Source organism: Strongylocentrotus purpuratus, unplaced genomic scaffold (assembly GCF_000002235.5).
Source record: "Strongylocentrotus purpuratus isolate Spur 01 unplaced genomic scaffold, Spur_5.0 spur5_scaffold_1, whole genome shotgun sequence".
NCBI classification, from domain to species: domain Eukaryota; kingdom Metazoa; phylum Echinodermata; class Echinoidea; order Camarodonta; family Strongylocentrotidae; genus Strongylocentrotus; species Strongylocentrotus purpuratus.
Genome location: NW_022145594.1, coordinates 23360707 through 23382849, shown reverse-complemented (window position 1 = coordinate 23382849; position 22143 = coordinate 23360707). Strand labels below are relative to the sequence as shown.

Below are 22143 nucleotides of genomic sequence, written 5' to 3'. Positions count from 1 at the left end.
CCTGGGGAGCATTCCAGCCATGCAGGCATCATTTTACAGATGCTCACAATGCTGAGCAAACTACATGTACATTAAATTCCCATCCTACCGGGTATCCATTAACACCTGGGTAGAGAGTGGCAAATGTAGATTAACGTCTTGGCAAAGGGCATTAGTGCCGGACTGGGATTTGAACCTCGTACCTTGTGATCTGCAGTTGAGTGACTTATCCACTAGACCCCAACACCTCTACTAAAAACACCTAAAATGACCAATACGGGGTGTTACATAAAGCTGCTCGTAATCATTATTAACTGCATCAACTAAAGTTGAACTGTGCAGATGTAGATTATCACTCTTAATATTATAACAAACATTTTTATGACAAAGTATTTTTTTTGGCCATAATTTAATTGAGGTTATTGGAAATATAGTCACACTTGTTAAAACATCAGGAAAAACTTTGGCATCCTATCTGGCACTTCGTATACAAGTCATTCAAAAAGTCGTGCGTACTTTACGTGCAGCTTTATGAAACTGGGGGGTGTTTCACAAAGATCCTAAGTTGAACTTATCTCTAAGTTGGACTTAAAAATTATGGAAAGCCGTTAGCATCTTTAAAAATATTTTGTAAAAGTTATTTTAAAAGGCATAAAATGTTGATTCAAATCATTCATATTTTCTTCTGTCATGGGAGATTTCATGTTCTCGATGTGGAATTTATGAAAAGTTTAAAATACTTGAATTTTCGATTTTGAATATATTTTATTTTAAGGCTACAAATGGCTCTCCATAACTTTTAAGTCCAACTTAGAGATACATGTAAGTACAACTTAAGATCTTTGTGAAATACCCCCCAGGCCTAATAACTCACATATTGAGGAAGGTGTTCCGCATCCTTCCGTTTCATCTTCCACGCCTCCTATGCAGTCGTAGTAGAAATCACACACATAGTGAGCTGGTAGGCACTGTCCTGTTCCAGGACACTTGAAGTCACCCTCTTTGCAAGTACCTTCATACAGGAATGGTGGAGGGAAGAATAATTACAGTTCTGAGTTTTCTTAAAGTCACACTGTCCTACTAGTAGCTACTTGCTCCCTCTATATAAAACAATGCCTAATCAGTGACCATTGGTCCCCCATGATCCTCTTTTTCTTATGTTAATTGAGAGCTGAGTTGATGAGATAACCACCTGTCCAGTGACCTTGCAGTGTGGTCTAATCCCTCCTATAAAATAGTACAGATAAGCTTAAAGGTCTAAATGAATTTTCCACTCTTTCATAGTTAATACAGATAAAAATGGAACAAAGTGAATGAAAATCACAAAGAATTTCATACTAGATACTTGTATATAAAAACTGTTAAATCTATGTCAACCACTCTTCCTAAATACACCTCCTTACTCTTTCAACAGCAGAGAACATTATGTTCATTTTTATCTACATCTGCTCCTTCGCTACCATCATCATTTCCAAATCCAGAAAGCAGGATGGCTTCAAATCAGAGTGTTTCACATGACTACTTCACAAAAACATCTGAAAAAATACCTCAACAGTTCTTCTTAATTTTTTGATTGACTAAATCCAATCATTATCATTATAAGTATCTACCACTTATATAGTTGGAATGACGTGATTAAGACAGTCTGAATGGTAGTCATAATCAACATCACTATCACCATCGCCACCATAAATACCATCATCATCATCATCGTCACCATCATCATTATCACCATCATCGTCACCATTATCATCATTGTCATTACCACCGTCATTATCACCATCGCCAGCAATGACCACCATCACCATCATCACCAACACTATCATCATCATTATCACCAGCAATCGCCATGCCATCACCACCATCACCATCAAGAATATATAATGTGTAACCTTGTACTGACTTGCAAATGAAACAAATTTCCAATCATTGGACAATAAATTTGAATATGAAATGAATATGAATATGAATATGTCATCATCATCATCACCATCATCATTATCACCATCATCGTTACCATTATCATCATTGTCATTACCTTGCACCGTCATCATCACCATCACCACCATCACCATCACCACCATCACCATCACCACCAACACTATCATCATCATCATCGCCGTGTCTACTACTTACAGTTGAACTCATCATCGTGATTAGGACAGTCCGATCCGTAGTCACATCTGTAGTCAGCATGGAAACATATCTCTGTGTCCTGACATTTGTATTCATTTGCGTGAACACCACATTCTCCTAAAGAAGAACAAAACAAAGTGCAACAAACGTTTTAGAATGCAAACCACTACATGTGAAATTATCATTACTACATGTTTCTTGCATGGCCATGGCTTTTTATAGGCTATATATTTCTTTTATACCATCATCTCTTTACACTGGGATTCACTCAAGCTACATGTTAAAGGTAATACAAAGTTTTGGTAAGGGCCCATTCCAAAATGAATTTGGTTCAAATGAACGTATTTGAAGCATATGCAGTCTTACAATATTCAATTATCGTTGTCGTGGTTGAAAGCGAGTCTAAAGTGATGAAATTGCAAATATTAAACTCTTTTAAGTTGTAAAGCGCCCTCTCAAGACTGATGTTACTTTATTTCAAAACAATGTTTCTTGACTACAATCGACTGCTTTGCTATTCCCGTTTGGAAACTATATATCAGAACCGCATATTCTGAGATTTTCATGGTCGCAGCTACCATGAAATGGCCTTAAATGGCCTTAAATGGCGCCCTAAATGTTCATTGTATTGTATTGTATTGTATTTGAAATATTTGAAATTTACCGGGAGCACCGGTAAATTTTTGATTATTCAATTTCTTGAAAGCAGAAGTGTTTTAGGGGCTAAATTTTCAAGAGCTTATAATACATCCACAGGGGCATCCAAATATATCAACATTTTAAAGAATTACTACCCATCCAATTTTCAAACTTTCCCAAAACTTTGCATTACCTTTAACATCTATCAATACATACATGTATAGTATATTGTCTAGTATAGAGGGAGTGTAACTATTGAAGGGGCCTTACTTTCAATCGAAAAATGATTTGCAAATTAACAAATCTTCTGATTTAGGGAAGACTGTAGGAGGGGCTCTGATTGTCCTCTTTTCTTCTCTTTTTATCATTTTTCCTCTCTTTCCTAATGCTGTCTTTTCAGCTCTTCTTCTTTTCCCTTTTTCCCGCTTGTCGTCTAGTTGGGGGGGGGGGGCATGTGCATCTCTCCCCTTCTTTAGCTTTGTCACCGATTGTCCATATTCATGTAAATATATTGTCAAGCAATGCTGTTACATAATTATATAAACACGTATTACAGCACAGAAACAAATTCAGATTTAATCTACTTGTGGAGCTCCAGTGTTGAGCCCTGTGAGTGTTGAGTCTCACAGACATAAGCCCTATACTGTACAAGAACCCACTAATGTTATTAGTAATATCATCAGGTGGGCTGTATCTAATACAGACCACCTTATATTTTTGTTAAAATCGCCTTTATTTATTATTTATTATTTATTATTTATTTTTCTTAATTCTACCTACTTTTTTGTGAACAAGGTAATTTGAAAATGGCTCAATCAAATGCCTTGAAATTTGGCACACATATGTATAGGCATATGAACAAAACAAAGTAATGTTTTCAACCTTGACCTTGACTGATGACGTCATCTAGGCGCCATTTTGTGAAAATTAACTCATGTTCATATCTTCATAACGAAAAGTCATTTCTCATTCATATTTATCATGATCAAGGTCAATATCAGTCCGGTCAATTTCATGTCCAAAAACGCGCGCGTGCGCGTACGTCTGCGCATCAGTGCGCGCGCAAAATTTTTAAATGCTCAAAATCGTCTCAAATTAATTTTGCATACGTTTCAGGTCATTTTAAGCATTTTATAAAGAATCGCGCACACGCGCGCGCGTTTTCGTGCGTAACACCATTAAAAATCATAGAATCGCCATTTTTTTTTCTATCATGATATTTCTCATTGTTTTTAGAACAATTTGATACCATGTTTACCTCTTTATGACCATTAATAACAAGATGAGCCTCCATTCAACTAGATAAATGTCCGTGCGCGCGAGCTCTTGTAATACATAGCATATAAGGGCAAAAACATGCCTATACAAATTCCGTTATAGCTCTTTGGGATGGAACTGGACCCCCAATATTTTTTCATATTTTGATAGAGAATGAGTCGGAAATATGATTTAATGTCTCATTTGGCTATTAAAAGTATTTTGACATCATCACAATGGCCATCGAACTAAAAATAGGAATTTGCATATTATGACTTCAGCATATTAATGGAAAATCTATTGTATCTCTGTAAATATTGATCAATTTTCTTCCAAATTTCGATATGTTGTAGCTAAGATAATTATCTACAAGCTCAATAATAACCATTTTTCATTTTGATGACATCATCAGAGTGAAAATTTCGATTAAAGGCCTCATGTCAGAAATTTCATAATTTGCGTGTTATGACTATAGAAGGTGAATTTCGTTCACGTCATGAATCTACATGATATTGTTTTTTAAGAATTTTTAAGCAGTATCTCGCTTATTTTTGCTCTATTTTGTGTCTAATTTTAGTTGACCAGCCCACCTATACTTGTTCCAAACAAGTATTACATGTCTAGTTTTTATTGTTATTATGATGATGATCATCATCATCATTGATCAAATTAATTGACCGTTAGATCCGCCCATAGAGAAAAAACATGCTTGCTTACATTAGATTTTATCACCTGACGAAGTGTTGCAGCGGCGCACAAAACGTCGTGATCTTTTAGATCCCTTGTTTGTCCATACATCCCTTGTTGACCATACATTGCGAGACAAACAAATATCACTAGCGACATTATTTTTGATATTATTATTATCAATAATGCTAAATATATTACTCATTGCGGATATTATTTTTGATATTATTATTATCATTTCACAAAAAGAGTGTGTGAGAGTGAGACTAGCACTAACCTGGTGGGCCATATGTGCAGTTGGCCTCATCGTCACCCAGCATGCAATCTTCATAGTTATCACATTGCCAGTATGCAGGGATACACTCTTGATCCCCTGCACATTGGTAAGCTGTGTCTGCACACGGTGGATGGACATGACCTGAGATGGAATAGTATACAAAATGTAAGAGCTTAATTCCAAAAGGAGTTAAATCCACTTTTGATAAAAATTGAGTTATATATCAGAACATTGTTTTCTAAATTTTGGGAGCAATTATGAAAAAATGCACCTTTTAATATCACTTTTCCATAGACGCCCGTACAAAATCTGGTAAAAAAAAAAAAAAATTCTCTGAAGTTACACAAATGGATTTAGCTCCTTTTGTAATTAAACTCTTCAAATATTGAATGGTTATGAGTAAGAAAGTAAAACTATTTGATCCTTTATTTAAACATATTTGTGGCTTACACCCAGTAAAAATATTTGATCCTTTGGGCATTGGTAAGCTGTGGCTTTACATGGAGGGTGGACATATGACCCAGGAAGAATAGTATACAGACTTTGAAAGGTTACAAGTAAGATAGGGCAAGTTATTATTGATAATGTGGAGGCGCGATAGATCAGTTTGTAGAGCAGTGGTCTCCCAATTCGGCGACCCGGGTTCGAAACCAAGGCGGTGTGATAGTGCCCTTTGGTATTAAAGGCATTACTTCTCATTACCAAAGGGCTCCACAGCCAATCAAAATAAAGGTTTCCATGGTAGTTACCATTAATGGCAAAGTTACCATCAATGGTAAGTTTTGTGCCTTGGACCCTGGTCTCTCGGAGAGGACCTAAAGCCGTCGGTCCTCTGGTTGCTTACTAACAAGCATTTTTGCTTTCTTAGCAGTCAGGTAAAATAACTATCACCACATGTTATTGTCACAAGGGATATGAGCATATGATACGGCCCTACACAGTGCATGGACATGAACCAAGAGGAATAGTATACAAACATTGAATGGGTATTAAAATGGGAAAGATATATACAGTGCGTCCCAGAAAAAACAAAACCGAGAACTATCAATGTTTTATCATAACTTAATCACAATTATGATTAATAAATGACACATATTTGGAAAGCTTAGAGTCTCTTCTTTCATTTGATGCAACTCATATGATTAAAAGCAATTTGAAGAGAGGAAACCAAAAAGTCATTTTGCGGACGGTATCTGAATTTCAAGGAGAAAATCACATTTCTAGAAAGTTCAATTTCTACCCTTTCATACGACACCTCAATCAGGAAAAATGAGCCAGGAATAACAAAGTTCTGTTTGTTTAAAGTAATGCTTGCATTTCCATAATTTGATCAAACAAGTTCGTTTTCACTGGCTGCCTGCCGTAGCAACTAACAGAGTTGACAAACGACTTAACTCCGTTTCGTTGACGATCAGCCACGCACAAAGAAGACAAAAGACCTGATGCATGGCTGATCTTCAACGAAACAGAGTTAAGTCTTTTGTCTTTTGAACTTTCTAGAAATGTGATTTTCCGCAGATACCGCCCGCCAAATGACTTTTTGGTTTCCTTTCTTCAAATTGCTTTTATTTACTCATGCGTGAGAAATGAATCATATAAGTTGCATCAAATGAAAGAGGAGGATCTAAGCTTTCCAAATATGTGTCATTTATTTATTATAATTGTGATTAAGTTATAATAAAACATCAATAATTCTCGGTTTCGTTTTTTCGGGGACGCACTGTATAGTAGTAAATCTATTTGATCCTTTCAGATATATGAAGCATATTACACTTATTTGAAATGAAGTCAAACAAAAGTAAATAAACAAAGCCGAATTCAAGTCTTGGAACGAACCTCCGTGCACTGCCCTCATTGATAGGAAGAATCCCCTGGTTCCCACGTAGGCCCCGCTGTAAAACTGGACCGAGACGGTGTTGTTGTGCGAGAGCAAGAGTTCGGGATTAAATCGGTAAATGTAGATGGCCCACTCGTTGGAATGATCGGCCACCGTGTGACCATCGGAGAAGACCATGAAGGATTGGACACCCAGGTCAAAGTCAACAAAGTCAAAGTGGATTAGGGCCCCCTCTGGGGCGGTGATATGCCAGAGTTGGTAGATAGCAGCGTCTGCCGAATCAGGCCAGTTCTGTGACGTAATGTTGACCTGCTGCATTAACTCCAATGTAATGTTGGCTGCAACAGTGTTTGTTTAGATACATGAAAAATATTTTTAGAAACATGAAAATGAAGAAATATATACTTGAATATACATGTATATATATGCATATTTCATTTATTCATTTCAACACTTGTCCAATCTACAATGTACATGTAGTTACAATGTAAGAAAGGCATAGGCAACATATTTTCTTTTTAAGTGCAATACTCTACATACATGTAGATAAGGTACATATGAAGACCAACATGATAAAGCTATATACGCTATAATGCAGTTTCACATTTGGTACATCAAATACACATTTTGCAGGATAAATGCCTGTCATTATTTTAAGTAAAATTATAACACAGAAAATGTGCAACGCAAGGGAAAAACATAACAATACAAATATGTCACTGAGGGATAGAGTAGAATATTGGGATAACTTTTTCTTCTTTCAGTGATCTCTTGAATATTGCAATTGGATGCATTGTTTGGTATGGCATTCCAAATTATAGGAAAATTGAAGCAAAGAGACTTTAGTATGTACCCAATGAACTGAAATATAATTTGTATGTACAGCTTGCATGTATAAAATCAGCCGCTGAAACTTCGTTCAGCGTTCAGTGGAAAATGAGAAATAACATTAAAGATAAAATTGAGTTCTGGTCATGCGATTGCATTGTGAAAGAAATAGTTAGGCATATAAGTATTGGTGTGCACTGCAAGGTTCTGGAATCATCAAAGTGATTAGAAATTTGGCCCAGTGGCATAAAAGTCGGGCCTCATTTTAAGCTGTTACTTGTCATATTTAGAATATGAAGTCATTTGAAGAGCCATCTTTTTAGGGAACATTTTTCACAAATTTGTTTTCACCTCTCCCCAAAACTCAACCTTCTCTTTAAATTTCACATACCGAACTCAAGTCAGACTTGGGTTCTGTGCGGGCTCTTACTATGTGAACATGGAAAGATGCAACAAGTAGTCTGCTCACAAGTCACTTTCGTGTTCATTGAGGGTATGTCCAGGGGGGTGTTTCACAACGATCCTAAGTCGAACTTAACTCTAAGTTGGAATTAAAAATTATGGATAGCCATTTGTAGCCTTAAATAAAGAATATTCAAAAGCAAAAATTCAAGTATTTTAGACTTTTTATAAATTCCACATCAAGAACATGAAATCTCCTTGATAATAGAAAACATGAAGGATTTGAATCAACATTTTATGCCTTTTAAAATAACGTTTACAAATATTTGCATAGATGCTAACGGCTTTCCATAATTGTTAAGTCCAACTTAGAGACAAGTTCAACTTAGGATCTGAGTGAAACACCCCCTGTATCTATTAGAAGCTCATATAGCCATATAGAACCATGCCCCTTACATACAGACCAAATATATCTTGGGTATGTGATTGGTACAATTCAATTCAAAATGAAAGAATGAATGCTGAATGGATGAAAGGTCATCTTACTTCCTTCGTTGAGGATATGACATTCCATCTCGTCATCTCCGCCATCACAGTCATAGTAGAAATCACATCGCCAGTAATTTGGGATACAGTTACCAAAGTCACAAGTGTATTCGTCAAACTCGTTGCATACTCCTACAAAATAAAAACAGACAGAGGGCAAGACTATTATTTGAAAGACGAACAAAAATCAATTATCATGAAGTTCTAACATGTTAATCATAAATGTTTCCGTTATTAATGTTCAATCATTATTTACTGGGATGTTAAATAAACTTTGTTCTTATCAGAAATGTATTTTGTCATTTTATTTACATGCATGACATACACTCCTCTTTAAGAATAGAATATAAATAAATTTGAATCTGCATCTGAGAGAGACAGAGTAATATTAATTGTTAAGGACACAGGTGCAAACATTTCAATTTCAGTATTAGCTTTTTGACTGATTCATATATTATGTATTGTACTTTAAATAAATTATTGTTATTACTATTGTGAATTTTAATGAAATGTAAATAATATATAGTGATTGATTTTAAATAGCTACACATGAGTAGTGTGGCAAATGTAATATTATGTAATGGAGCTCATGTATATGTAAACATGCACAATTCAGCATTTTGGCTGCGAGGCATTGTTTTTTTAATTAAAAACCATTATTGAATTGAATGAATTGAATTAAATAATAATAATAGCTAGTTCTTAGATAGCACTTTTCAGGACCGAAGGCCCTCTCAAAGCGCTTTACAGATATAAATATTATTACCCCGGTCATCGGATTCAGGCTTACCAGCACACAATGTATGCACATTCTCCACTCCCTGGGGAATTTAATTTAATTTAATTTAATTTAAGAGAGAAACTTGCCACACTCCGCCTGCAGCTCATCTGATCCGTCTGGGCAGTCAAGGAAGTAATTACATTTCTGATGCGCCAGGATACATGCCCCATCATTACACCTAAACTGCTGATCACCGCACTCTCCTATTATCAAATAAATCAACCAACAAATATTAGAAAATCTCACCTTAGTAGCAAACCAGTGGAAAAATATATACAGAACCAGAGAGTAATTTAGGTCTTGAGAGCTTCAGAGACCTGTTTCACAAAGCCTTTTTTTAATGACAAATGGCAAAAATCAGTGACAAATCTGCTGATAACCAATCAGAAACAAGGATTTCACTAGCTTATAACAGAAACTGTCATTTGTCACGGATGACAAGTTTTGTGAAATGGAGCCCAGAACTACCAAGGGGGCGTTTCACAAAAATTTGTCACTGATTTTTGTCATTTGACATTGAAAAAGGCTTTGTAAAATGGGTCCCAGGTTTGCTGCTGCCTGAGAGACGTGTGCACACATTAATTGGTAATTCAACCAAAACTGGCACCAGCGAATTATGATGCAATACACATGGACACTGATTACTATGTGGCTTTAATATATGTATGTCCGTTTGACATTGTTTGACATTGCTTGACATTGGTCGCATGCATGCATAATGGCACATGGAAATCAAGTTCATACATCACTAAGGGTTCAGTGACATAAAGACGTAACTCCATATTTTGCCAAAATGAGTATATGATATCAAAATGTTCAGAAAAATGTGGGCTTTCCAAGAAACACAAAGACTTAACTCCACCCAACACCCCGTTGAAGTCAATGGCTAGTGAAACATAGACTTAAATCCTTTAAGGCCCAAGGGAAACTCTATATCTTTAAACCACTTTTTCTCAAAATGGCCAAAATGGAGTTACGTCTTTGTGTCACAGACCCCTCGACATGTATATTAAAGTTCAAAGGTCAACTATCGCCAACTTACCCTCAGATCCGCAGCCAACCTCATCTTCTCCCTCAGAGCACTGCTCAATGCCGTTGCATTGCCAATGTATGGGTAGACATTCACCATTCTTACATTCAAACTGGTACTCCCTGCAGGCTGAAGCTATAGGTATACAGGTATAAAGCAGATGAGAGAGACAGGTAGACAGAAAGAGAGAGACAGAGAGATAAACAGAGAGAAGGTGAGAGAGATAGAGAGAAGGTGAGAGAGAGAAGGAGACAAAATTAGTGAGACATGTATGTGTTTGCATGTACAATGTAGAGATGGAAATCACTCTCCTATGAGTATAGGACAATGTTTTCTCAACTGTTCTATACATGTATAGCTATTTACTTTTTGCTATCACTTACAAGTTTAGTTTTGATAAAGTTTACATGCATGTAAATGGTGTGAATACATACAAGTACACATACAACTACATAAATACACACAAAGGTACAATTAACGACATGCTCCGGCAGTAATTTATCTGTGGTCGTTTGTCCTGCATTCACTTAATTCTTAACTTCATCCCTAGAAAAAAACTATATACCTCAACAAAAAATAACCTGTTTTGGTTTAAAGCTTTCAGTTGCCATACAAAGCTATGTTGTAGCTAAAGCTGGCACGTGTTGCTAGTTTTGCTACATCAATCACTCCAGAAAATGGAATAAGATTCAGCATACTCTCACCACAGAGTGTCAAGTTCACCAGATGGACAAAGGAGGTTGTACATATATGCACTGAGCATGCAATTTTCATGAACAGAGACTGAGGGCAATATGCTCTTTCTTTAACGTACGAACTCATTCTACAATATGGCCATACTGCATCAATGCTACATTTCTAAGCGCTTTGCATTCTTATTAATTATCACCCCGGTAATTAGATTCAGTTGCTAATCTGCACATGTCTTAAGGACTTTATACCCCAAAACACCAATAGATGACAATATGGAACCACATAATAATATGATATTCCGGTTTTATATAGCGCTTAATATATCTACGATGTCTCTAAGCGCTTTACAGACATGTCTATAGGATGGGGAAGAAGGGCTACTTACGACATCCATGCTCGTCTTCTCCATTAGCCGGGCAGTCATGGTGTCCATCACACCGGTAGGACGCTGGGATACACGTCAATCCATCCTGACACGCCCACTGGTTGGAATCACATGTCACCATGGGAGGAATGACTAGAAGGTAGAAAAAGAGAGAGAGAGAGAGAGAGAGAGGGAGAGAGGGAGAGAGGGAGAGATAGAGAGAGAGAAAGGGAGAGAGGGAAACAGAGAGAGAAAGGGGGATGGGGTAGAAGGGAGTGAGAGATCACGACAGAAACAGAGAGAGAGTGAGAGTTAATAATAATAACAGTAATGATAATAATAATAATAATAATACAGTCAAACCTGCTTTAGTGACCACCTATCTACAAATACCACTTTTTGTGTTTCCCTTGGGCGGTCGCTATATACAGGTTTGACTGTAATAGTATTAATGATGATAAAAATAATAATAACAATAATGATACTACAAACAATGATAAATATATTAATTTAAAATAATCAAAATAATTATAACAAAAACAAAATTATAGAATCATAATTACAACTTTGTATTGACATCTGCCTCAGAAACAGATTTTATCAAGGCCTATCAAGGATTTTTGTGTAGAATAAAAGTAATAACTTCATGTACACATATTTGAACACGTGAAACTATCTTCCTGACTTATTGTCTGCTCTAAATGTGTATGTATGTACTGTATGCATAATAGCTGCAGGGACATGTATATCACCACAACAATATGAAATAGGTGGGACTTAGAAAATACTCACGGCCAGCAGGATAAGTAGAGACAGTCGCCGAGAATCCTTCATCAGCCACGAGACCTGTATAGAAATCCGCCCATACTCTGTCCGATGGTGCGTAAAAAGTGGTAGGAGGCACCCTTGCGGTGAACACATCCAAGAATGATGATGAGTTAAAATAATCGTGCCCGGTGCCGAACGAAAGACTAGCTATTATGCCTAGCTGGAAGACGGAGAATTCAAACTGGATGTGCTTGCTGGGGTCAGAGGTCGAGAAGGTGTATGGGAAGAAGGTGTTGTTGCCAGGATAGTTTTCAGGGTAGCCTGGAGAGGTGAACTCAACAGGAGTATCACCCACTATAATATCGTGGTGAACTAAAAATGGATATAAATGATAAAAGAAAAGTTCAATACAATTTAGAATACAGGATAAATATATTAATGACAATAATAATACCGGTAATAACAATTTATTATAAGCACTTTACTGAATACAGTGTAACAGACTACTGCGCTTATACAGTGTTATTAACCCAGTCAAGGTAGGTTTAATAGAAGCAAAAAATTTGAGAAACAGGTCAGTGAAAGTTTGAGAATGATCTGATAATTTTTTTTTTTTTAAGTTTTGAATTTTTGAAGTTGTGACCAATCGGTCAGAAATTGGCAAATGTGTGGCATTCCAAGCTCCCTTCCCGATTGCTCAGTACAGAAAGTTTCATAAAACTTTCATTTTTCTAGTTATTGATGCCGGAATAAATTTGTTTCATACAGGGGTTGTATAAACACGTATCTGCCACAGTTATATTTAGAGTGCATGTATGACTGGAAATCTTCTTCACGGCAGAAAATTGAAATTTCTGAATTTATAATACAGAGCAAATGGGAGGGGAGGTTGCAAGATACGTCAAAGTTGCAAATTTTGGTTTTAATTGATCGCATCTTCAAAAATTAAAAAAAAAATTGCTTAAACTTTCACTGACCTTATCCTGTAATCTGTCTGCTTCTATCAAAACCAACCTCATATCAGGGAGGACTTTCCCTTTAAATAGACTACAGACTTTACATCTTTTTGTTCTTTTGGGACTGGACATTCTTCTCTTTTTTCATGTTAGGAATATCCAGTTGTGGTGACTTCAGGATAATACATTTTTTTAAAGCTGAAAATCTCATCTTTTAGAACCAGACTTGAACTTTAAAAACAAAATTCATGGTATACAGTAGGCTTGCAGGTGCACCATGTGAGAGAAAGAGGGAGGATTGAGGGGTCCTGAAATATTCATGGTGAATATTGATGGTGATTGTATGGCGGGTTTGTGGTAAAAATTTTACTTACCAACAGGAGGATGACCACAATCGACTTCATCGACATAATTCTCACAATCGGGAAAGAAATCACATTCGTAGAACGAAGGTATGCACTTCTCTGGGCAGGCAAACTGGTATGCGGTGCATTCAGCTAAATATTGAAAGAAAAGAAAAATCATATTAAAGGGATCCGGTAACTTTGTCTCAGATTCTGAAACAAAATCCTGGATTTAGCTCATGCTGCAATGATAATTATAAACCTTTAGGTCATTCAGAATCCCCATCCCATGACTTTTATGAGCCGATTGCCTGTCCGATTATCAAGATATTCATAATTGGAAATGAGTATGGTAAAACCGGTCAGTAAAAGATTTTTACTTTTTTGGATGCACTTCTTGATCATTTTGAAGAATGATTTTTTTTAGGGCTTCATTATTATACCACATTACAGACACTGATAACAAGTAGGGCCGTGCATCTCAGATTTAACATTGTTAAACGATGCCTTTAAGGCTTAGTATTTTTGCTTCCATTCTTTGGCGCAATGCCAGGAAAAATATATTATAAAATCAATTTGAATAAAGACGTTGCACCTGGAAAAACTTGCAACCCTAAAGTGGATCTTTCTTAATCCTGCTTGTGTATGAGTAATGGCTTCTTCATTCCCTGTCCTTGTTTATTTGAATTTGAATAATGTGATACAAAAAATATGTAATATTACAGAAAGATTTCGATGTATTAAGACATTTTTAGATGATCAAAAATTAATTTTATACAATAATTTTAGATAATACACATATGGAAAATTAACATTTTTAGAATTGATAGAATTAATAGAAGGCAGGAGACCCCCATCATAAGGAAGTTGTTTGATATGGATGGGAGCAGCTTCCTCCTCCTCCTCCTCCTTCTCCTCGTCCTCCTCCTCCTCCTTCTTCTTCTCCTGCTCCTTCTTCTTCTTCTTCTTCTTCTTCTTCTCCTTCTCCTTCTCCTTCTCCTCCTACTCCTCCTCCTCCTCCTCCTCCTCCTCCTCCTCCTCCTCCTCCTCCTCCTTCTTCTTCTACAAATACTACAGTGGACTAACATGGCTAACACTATTACCATCACCACTACCAACACCACTACAGTCCCACTACTACTACTATTGGCTTTCTTTGAATCATTGGGTCATCACGTCTGGTCGCATTACACAAACTTTCATGAAACAAAAGCGGTATATCATGTGAAGATGCACATTAAAGATAAAGATCAGTTCTGGTCATGCGATTGCATTGTGAAAGAAACGTGGTGGAATCGTTCAGAAAAGGTTGATCATCTAGCATATAAGTATTGGTGTGTACTGCAAGGTTCTGGAATCATCAAAATGATGAGAAATTTGGCCCCGTCTTGGTAAAGTTACAAGCACTGTACACAGAAAGATGTATATGGGACTACGCGACATGTGCCCGACACGTTTGCGATATCTATCAGGTCCAAATAGATATACTAATTTACCAAATATATCAATTAGCAGACGGCTTCTGGGCAAAATTTGTATCTTCACGTATTAGTTAAAACATATTCTTTCACATGATTGGTAATAAGAGCTTCCATTTCATTTTTTGAGAGGGGGGCGTTTTTCAAAACTGATGCGACCTTTTGTTAATTTACCTTGGGGTTTTGACAAAGTGTAGGGTACATAATAGACCAAATCATTTGTAGATTAGAGGAGTTTTTTCACAAAACTAGCCCGACTATATTTCGTGAGTAAATGAGCATTTTGAAAAAAGGTCGGGTACGCGACCACCTGACCCAGTGTGATAATCAGATGATTTGAAGTAAGCCACTACTAATTGTCTACAATCAATTATTTACCGCAGTTCATTTCATCCTCACTGTCAGGACAGTCATGAATGCCATCACACTCCCAGTGTCCAGGAATACAATCTATTCCATTACTGCAGGCGTACTCATTACGCAAGCATTGAATCAGAGGAATATCTGTAGGGAAAATAGAAGATGAATGACAATCAGAATAATATTCACCTTTTACTTTCAGTTTCAGTTTTATTTTCATTTCCAACAAAACAATCCTTATAAACAATGATGATCTTTAAAAGCATCAATAAAAGTAATCAATGTACATTAATGCATTTTACATTATGAATTTTTTGAATGAAAATATGTGGAAATGTGGAAATATCATATCCTGCTCTAGTACAAATACATGTCACTGGGAAATTCTCTTCAGTTTACAACAAAATGAATGTTCTTAAACATTTAAAAGAATTTATACACAACTAAAAAGGTGTTTGCACTGCACTGCATTGATCAGTGGACTGCACATGTAGTTAATCCATTGCTTATGGGGACCAGGTGGTCTCTTTATTAAGCCTATGAGGGTGAGAGGATTCAGGAGTCAACAGATTAATAACAATAATAATCTGTAATGATATAGTACTTAATATGAAATACTGTCTCTAAGTGCTTTACAGATATAATTACCCCGGTCATCTGACTCACTCATTCATGCACAATGTCCACCAGTTTCCTACCATTATGGTCACCGTAAGGACATATGGCAATTACTAACAGTAACACAAATGCTTTCGTCATCCTACCAGGTCCCCATTTCCCTCCTGGATATGAAGTGGCAAATGTAGATTAATGCCTTGCCAAAAGTGCTGTGTCGAACCCACTACCTTTGCATTTAAAAGCGAGTGGTGACTCTGACACGTCTACACTCAACTCTAAGCCATGCAGGCTTAAAGGGATCCGGTAACTTAATGTGTTTCAGATTCTGAAACAAAATCCTGAATTTAGCTCATGCTGCAAGGATAATTATAAACCTTTAGGTCAGTCAGGAACTCCAAGACTTTTACAAGCCGATCACCTGTCTGATTATCAAGATATTTATGATTCGAATTACAAATTTTGAAAACCGTTTACCAAACGGTTTTCATAACACTATACAGTCTATTGGGGAAAAAGAGAATGGTAAAACCGGTCACTCAAAGGTTTTTACTTTCTTGAGGCACTTCTTAATCATTTTGAAGCACAATTTTGTTAGGGCTTCAATATAACACCATATTACAGACACTGATAACACGTAGGGCACCATGCATCTCAGATTTAACATTGTTAAATAGTCCCTTTAACATTATAGGCCACTTTTATGAATACATACCCACAATTCAATGGAAATTACCTGAGCGTAGAATGAGTTCAGCCGAAGCAGAAAAGCCAGGAAAGGAAGCATTATCCATCCCTGTATAGAACTCTACCCAGACCTGCTTCTCAGTCGAGTAGTGGTTATAGAGCTCAAGATCAACGCGTTGTCCTTCGTACACAGCATATGCAGAGGTCTGATTTGTGAAGTCCAAGCCGCTGCCAAATGCGATGTACGATGAACTGCTGATGTCGTATGGGTCGAACGTAAACTTGACAACATAATCACCTTCCACGTCGGATGCATCAAATGACCAGAAGTGAAGTGCTCTGTCGCCCCCATATGGGGTAGGATAGAAAGGTGATGTGAATTGCTGTACTCTGTTTGTGTCGAGGATGTACTCTGTCAGTTTTGGAAAAGAAGCAGAGAAAATAAGAGATCATTTTTTTGGTGCTAGCTATCTGGGAAAACCGTGAAAGAAAGACCCCCAAATTTACTCTGAATTGGAAATTGTTTGGGTAAAAGGACTAATTGCGTATCATGAGAGGAATAAGCTTTTTTTCTCAAAACAATGAAAGGCCATTTCTATACTGACTTTGACACTATTCTTTATTTTTTGTATTATGAGACGAATTTACTTATTTTCTCCAAAAAATGATACTTTGGAATTGTGGCACAGTCATATTGTGTACCCAGACGTTGTGCATCCAGACAAGTTGTGTACCGGAGAGTTGATTTAAAATTGTAGAACTCTAAATGCAATTTTCACAAATCTGTTTTAACTAATGTTAGACAATATTATAGAGGATAAATATCTATTCTGGTTAGTGCTATTTAATGTGTACATTTCATGAACTATAAAGGCAAAAGAAATGGCTTTACTTTGTTGAAGGTATACAAAGTTTGGTATGGGGTCATGAATTTGGTTCAAATGAACATATTGGAAGTATATGCGATCCTATAATATTCAGTGATCGTCGTCACGGTCGAAATCGAGTCTTAAGTTATGAAATTATAAATAATAATCACTTTATGTTGTATAGCTCCCTCTCAAGGTCAAGATATTAATTAAGCTATAAAACAATGTTTCTTCACTAATATCGACCGACTAGCTATTCCCATTCGCAAATTATATACCACAACTACATATTCTGAGATCTTCATGGTCTCAGCTACCATAGTACGGCCGTAAGAGCTATTTGAAATTTATCAAAATTTACCGGGAGCACGAGTAAATCTTTATATTCAATTTTTCTCAAAAAAAGAAGCGTTTTAGGGGCTAAAATTTCTAGTGCTTTTATTACATCCACAGGGGCGTCCAAAAATATCAAAATTGTAAAGAATCACTATCCACCCATTTCTCAAAATTTCCCAAAACTTTGTAATACCTTTAAGCGACCCGACACACAACCCATCATCATTCAGCTCATATAAAGAGTGACATATATGCCAGCCTTAAAGCTTGCTCAAATATCCTGCTGTAATCTATTTTTTTGTTATAGTTACTTTAGTGTGTTAAACACATTTGTGTATCTTAGAACACACAGATACATGTAGGACCATTGTTGCACAGTTACTCTTTTAATCCCTACTTGCTATTCGTTGGCTGCCCAAAGGCCCTTACTGCCATAGAAGATCAACAGCTATATCATCCTTCTAATATACTGGCCGTCACGCATTCAATTAATAATATACACACACACATACTAATAATTATAATTTTTTAAACGCTGTGATTTACTTAGGCATATATGAATAAGACTTACAAAAACACCCTTAACTTACCATCAACTTTCTCCTCATGGCCACACCCAAATTCATCTTCTCCATACTGACAGTCATGCCAGAAATCACATTGGAAACCTATAGGGATACAGATCTCTGGACAGGCATATTCATCGTCTTCACAAGCTACATGTACATGATAAAAATAAGATAGAGAAAAAAAATTAATTCGGTCAGGTACACCATACGTAGAACTTTTGCATTTAGCGCTGTGCACTTAGGTTACGCTCTCTCAGCCAATAAGATTGGCTGAGCCGCTTGAGCGGCTTCAAATTTAAGTGAGAGAGGGCTCACTTAACAAAGAGCGCAATGACAATGCCTATTGGGCTTATTTGTGACTAAGAATCAGAAAAGTTGGCTTAAATTTGCACTGATACATGATATTAGCTAGCATGGTAATGTTGGAATGTTAATGGAATGGCATTAAATTTGTGTAACAAAAGATTTGAAAAATCATGATAAATAATGTTTACAGTTTGTTTTGTCATATGTTCAATATGCAGCTGTGACTTTTTGCCTAAAGCTAAACCTTACAAAAATCTGCCTGCTTCAGTGCTTGGTGGAATTTTAAAACACATTTCCTCTTTACATGCTCTGACTGTAGGATAGGAATTCAGTGAAGTAAGACATATCCCGGCCTGAATGAAATAGATGGATTTTTTTGGTCTATGCATGTAGAAATTTAGTTTACATTTAGCACATGCGCATTACATTAATCCAGTCTCAGCCACATTTTCCTAAATCGGCGCCTACAAGGGCCCTTCTGATTGGCCAATAGCTGGCTGCCATTCGCTCAATATGTTATAAGGGTTTATAAGATATTGGTGCGAGCAGAAAGCTTGCAATTTCTCGGTTGATCTGATACCAAAATAATGATATTCTAGTCAAAGTAAACCATCTATTTGTTATGATTTTTTTTCAGCATCCTTAAAAGGTTATGTATATCACTTCAGTTTAAGTCTTACTTAAGTTTGAATATTCTCATTTTTCGCTATAATTAAGGTACAAACTGGAAAGTTGTACTGAAATGTTTGTTGATTTTTCTATTTTATGTGTGTACCTATGCCAATTGTGCGTCAGTTATGTGTGAAGTGCGTCACCTGTTTAAAGCATGACATGTCAGTGTGTTATGTAATGTTACATATGGTTAACCCTCAACCTCAAAGGCGTCAGTTATTTGTTCCCCTTTGGTTTATGGCAATCCCGTAGACTTCAAGTTCATGCATTGTAGGAGCACTTGGTTGATGGTAACTCAAGGGAGCTAGCTCCGACGCCGACGCATAATTTACCCAGGCATAGCGTCGGCGTCGGAGCTCACTAGAGTAAGGTTGATGGGTAACTCCAGGGAGCTCCTACGTCGACGCCGAAAGTGTCTCTGGAGTTAATTGATGGGTAGCATGCCAATTTAAAGTAGGCCCTAGACGTAAACTGACAAGAAAACGATAGAAAGCAACCCCATCGGCAATCCACACATGCACTCATATGATATACAAACAATTAATTCTTTTACTTACAAGGCCGTCATCAAATGCAGCTGAGAATGCGAACTGAAATAGTATAGAGCTTGCGATTTATTGTAGTATTTGTACGTACCGTAACATACCGGTGCACCACCACAGATCACATGTAGCGCACGTGTACGAGGGGCGCAGCAAATTACAGGGGATTCCCTGATATGATTTCAAGAAGAGGCGGGGCTTCAGGATAAGAGTGCATCACCGGGACCACACTCATTTTCTATACTACAAGTAATTGATTTTCCCAGCAATTTTAAAGATATGATATGATGAGGGTTGCTGATTTGACCTAGTCTGCATTCATGAAATTTCAAACGTAAAGGTATAGTTGAGATTGCAATTTACATCAACTCAAGGATCGACTAGGGGGCTATCTCATTACATGGGCCTTTATAAAGCTTACTTTTTAAATGCCCCCTCCCCCATATTGAGCTTTTGATAAATTCAATTTGGACAGAGTTTACTTCGCAAATATGTCATCGATTGTACGGTACAACACCTACATTCTTTCAAGTTCAATTTTTATTTAATTCCAGTTTTTCTCTAGCTTGCATTTTTTATATATTGCCACTAAATTTGAATGTAAATCTGTTAATATAAGGTTAATTGAGAGAGCCGAGTATAACTCGGAACGATTTAATTTACTTAGCGGTATTGAGGTTGCAGACGCATAGAATACACCAAATCCATACGGGCCTCCGTGAATCTCAATCCAGACTGATCGTGATGATGACGTCGCTGATATTGGTGAGCTGAAGTGATGATAGGCCACGAGACCAGAGTTGTGATTGGTTGGATCGAGTCCGTCACCTATGGTTACAAACCCTCCAAGTTCGGTGGAAAAGTCATAGACATCGATCTGGATGCATGAATGAAATCAGTTGAAAGATAGTCAGTTTGAATTCTTATCAATCGGTGGCGTATCCGTGGGTTGCAAAAAGGGTGCAACCCCTTGGCATTTATATTTATATTTATTTCAGACAGCAGGGCATACGGGCATACTATAAGTACACAAAAACAGAAGCGATATCGATAGCAGAAGCCTCAGCAGAATTAACCCATGTGAATTTTTTCGAAAATTTAAAGAACATCTGAATCCACCCCTGCCCTGACTTTTTTTTCAACTTCTGTACTTTCATGACTTATAATTTTTGTCTTCTTCAGATGCAAGAAATGTATAATAATTCTGATGGTAAGTTGTGTGTAATTATGCGCGTTCTCAACACAAGCATTTCCTTTGCCTCCTTGTATTTTTTGAATTACTTACTGCTACTGATTTGTATGTGTACCACATCTTAATGAAAATGAGAAGGAAATCATCTGAATTTCATTTTTTTCAATCCAATTCAACCACTATATCGTTATACCTGAATTCGATATCCAACGTTTGTTTCGAAGGTGAAAAGATAGTACACATTGCGGCCAAAATCATTTGGATAGTTGGGGGTTGAAAAATTCATCGACGCTCCTGGGCTTAAAACTCTGGAGTCTGAATGAAGAAAGAAACGTCAACACCAAATCACATTTTAATTGAATTAAATATATGATAATTAACATGATTATACTATTATTTGCATCAGTAACATCGGGACAATATGGTAGGTCTTTAATGAAAGATTTATTTCGATGACGCAAGACATGTTAAAGATAAAGACCGGTTATGGTCATGCGATTGCATTGTGAAAGAAACGTTGTGGAATCGATCAGAAAAGGTTGATCATCTAGCATATAAGTATTGGCGTGTACTGCAAGGTTCTGGAATCATCAAAATGATAAGAAATTTGGCCCAGTCTTGGTAAAGTTACAAGCACTGTACACAGAAAGATGTGGACTACGCACACGTGCACGACACTTGCATTTATCTCTCACATACCAATAGATAAACTAATTTACCAAATATATCAATTAGTAGGTTTTCCGGCAAAATTGTTATCATCATGTATTAGTCAAAACATATTCTTTCACATGATTGGTAATAAGAGCTTCCATTTCATTTTTTGAAATTGGGGCGTTTCCAATGGTCTTTACCTTTAAAACAACGAGATTAGCAAGCAATGAGGGCGCATTCTTTATTATCACTACCATCTTCTTCCTCATCGCTCTCAATATGGCTTTAACTATTATTAAGTTTGGGTATTTTGATGAGAAAATAAAAAAATTCTGATAA

The 22143-nt window shown here is 36.7% G+C and overlaps 1 protein-coding gene across 1 annotated transcript in view; it reads right to left on the bottom strand.

Annotated features, from left to right (window-relative positions):
* Positions 1 to 22143, bottom strand: part of LOC577692 (low-density lipoprotein receptor-related protein 2) — an 83996-nt gene that overhangs the window by 53865 nt on the left and 7988 nt on the right. Inside the window, exons 7-21 of the mRNA XM_030977833.1 lie at positions 21344 to 21465; positions 20622 to 20835; positions 18460 to 18585; positions 16714 to 17076; positions 15381 to 15506; positions 13555 to 13677; positions 12249 to 12596; positions 11478 to 11609; positions 10412 to 10534; positions 9456 to 9572; positions 8589 to 8720; positions 6812 to 7150; positions 4976 to 5116; positions 2116 to 2232; positions 854 to 991 (exon numbers count right to left, since the gene is read on the bottom strand). Of these exons, the coding sequence (XP_030833693.1) occupies positions 854 to 991; positions 2116 to 2232; positions 4976 to 5116; positions 6812 to 7150; positions 8589 to 8720; positions 9456 to 9572; positions 10412 to 10534; positions 11478 to 11609; positions 12249 to 12596; positions 13555 to 13677; positions 15381 to 15506; positions 16714 to 17076; positions 18460 to 18585; positions 20622 to 20835; positions 21344 to 21465 (2661 nt within the window). The remainder of the gene's footprint in view (positions 1 to 853; positions 992 to 2115; positions 2233 to 4975; positions 5117 to 6811; positions 7151 to 8588; positions 8721 to 9455; positions 9573 to 10411; positions 10535 to 11477; positions 11610 to 12248; positions 12597 to 13554; positions 13678 to 15380; positions 15507 to 16713; positions 17077 to 18459; positions 18586 to 20621; positions 20836 to 21343; positions 21466 to 22143) is intronic.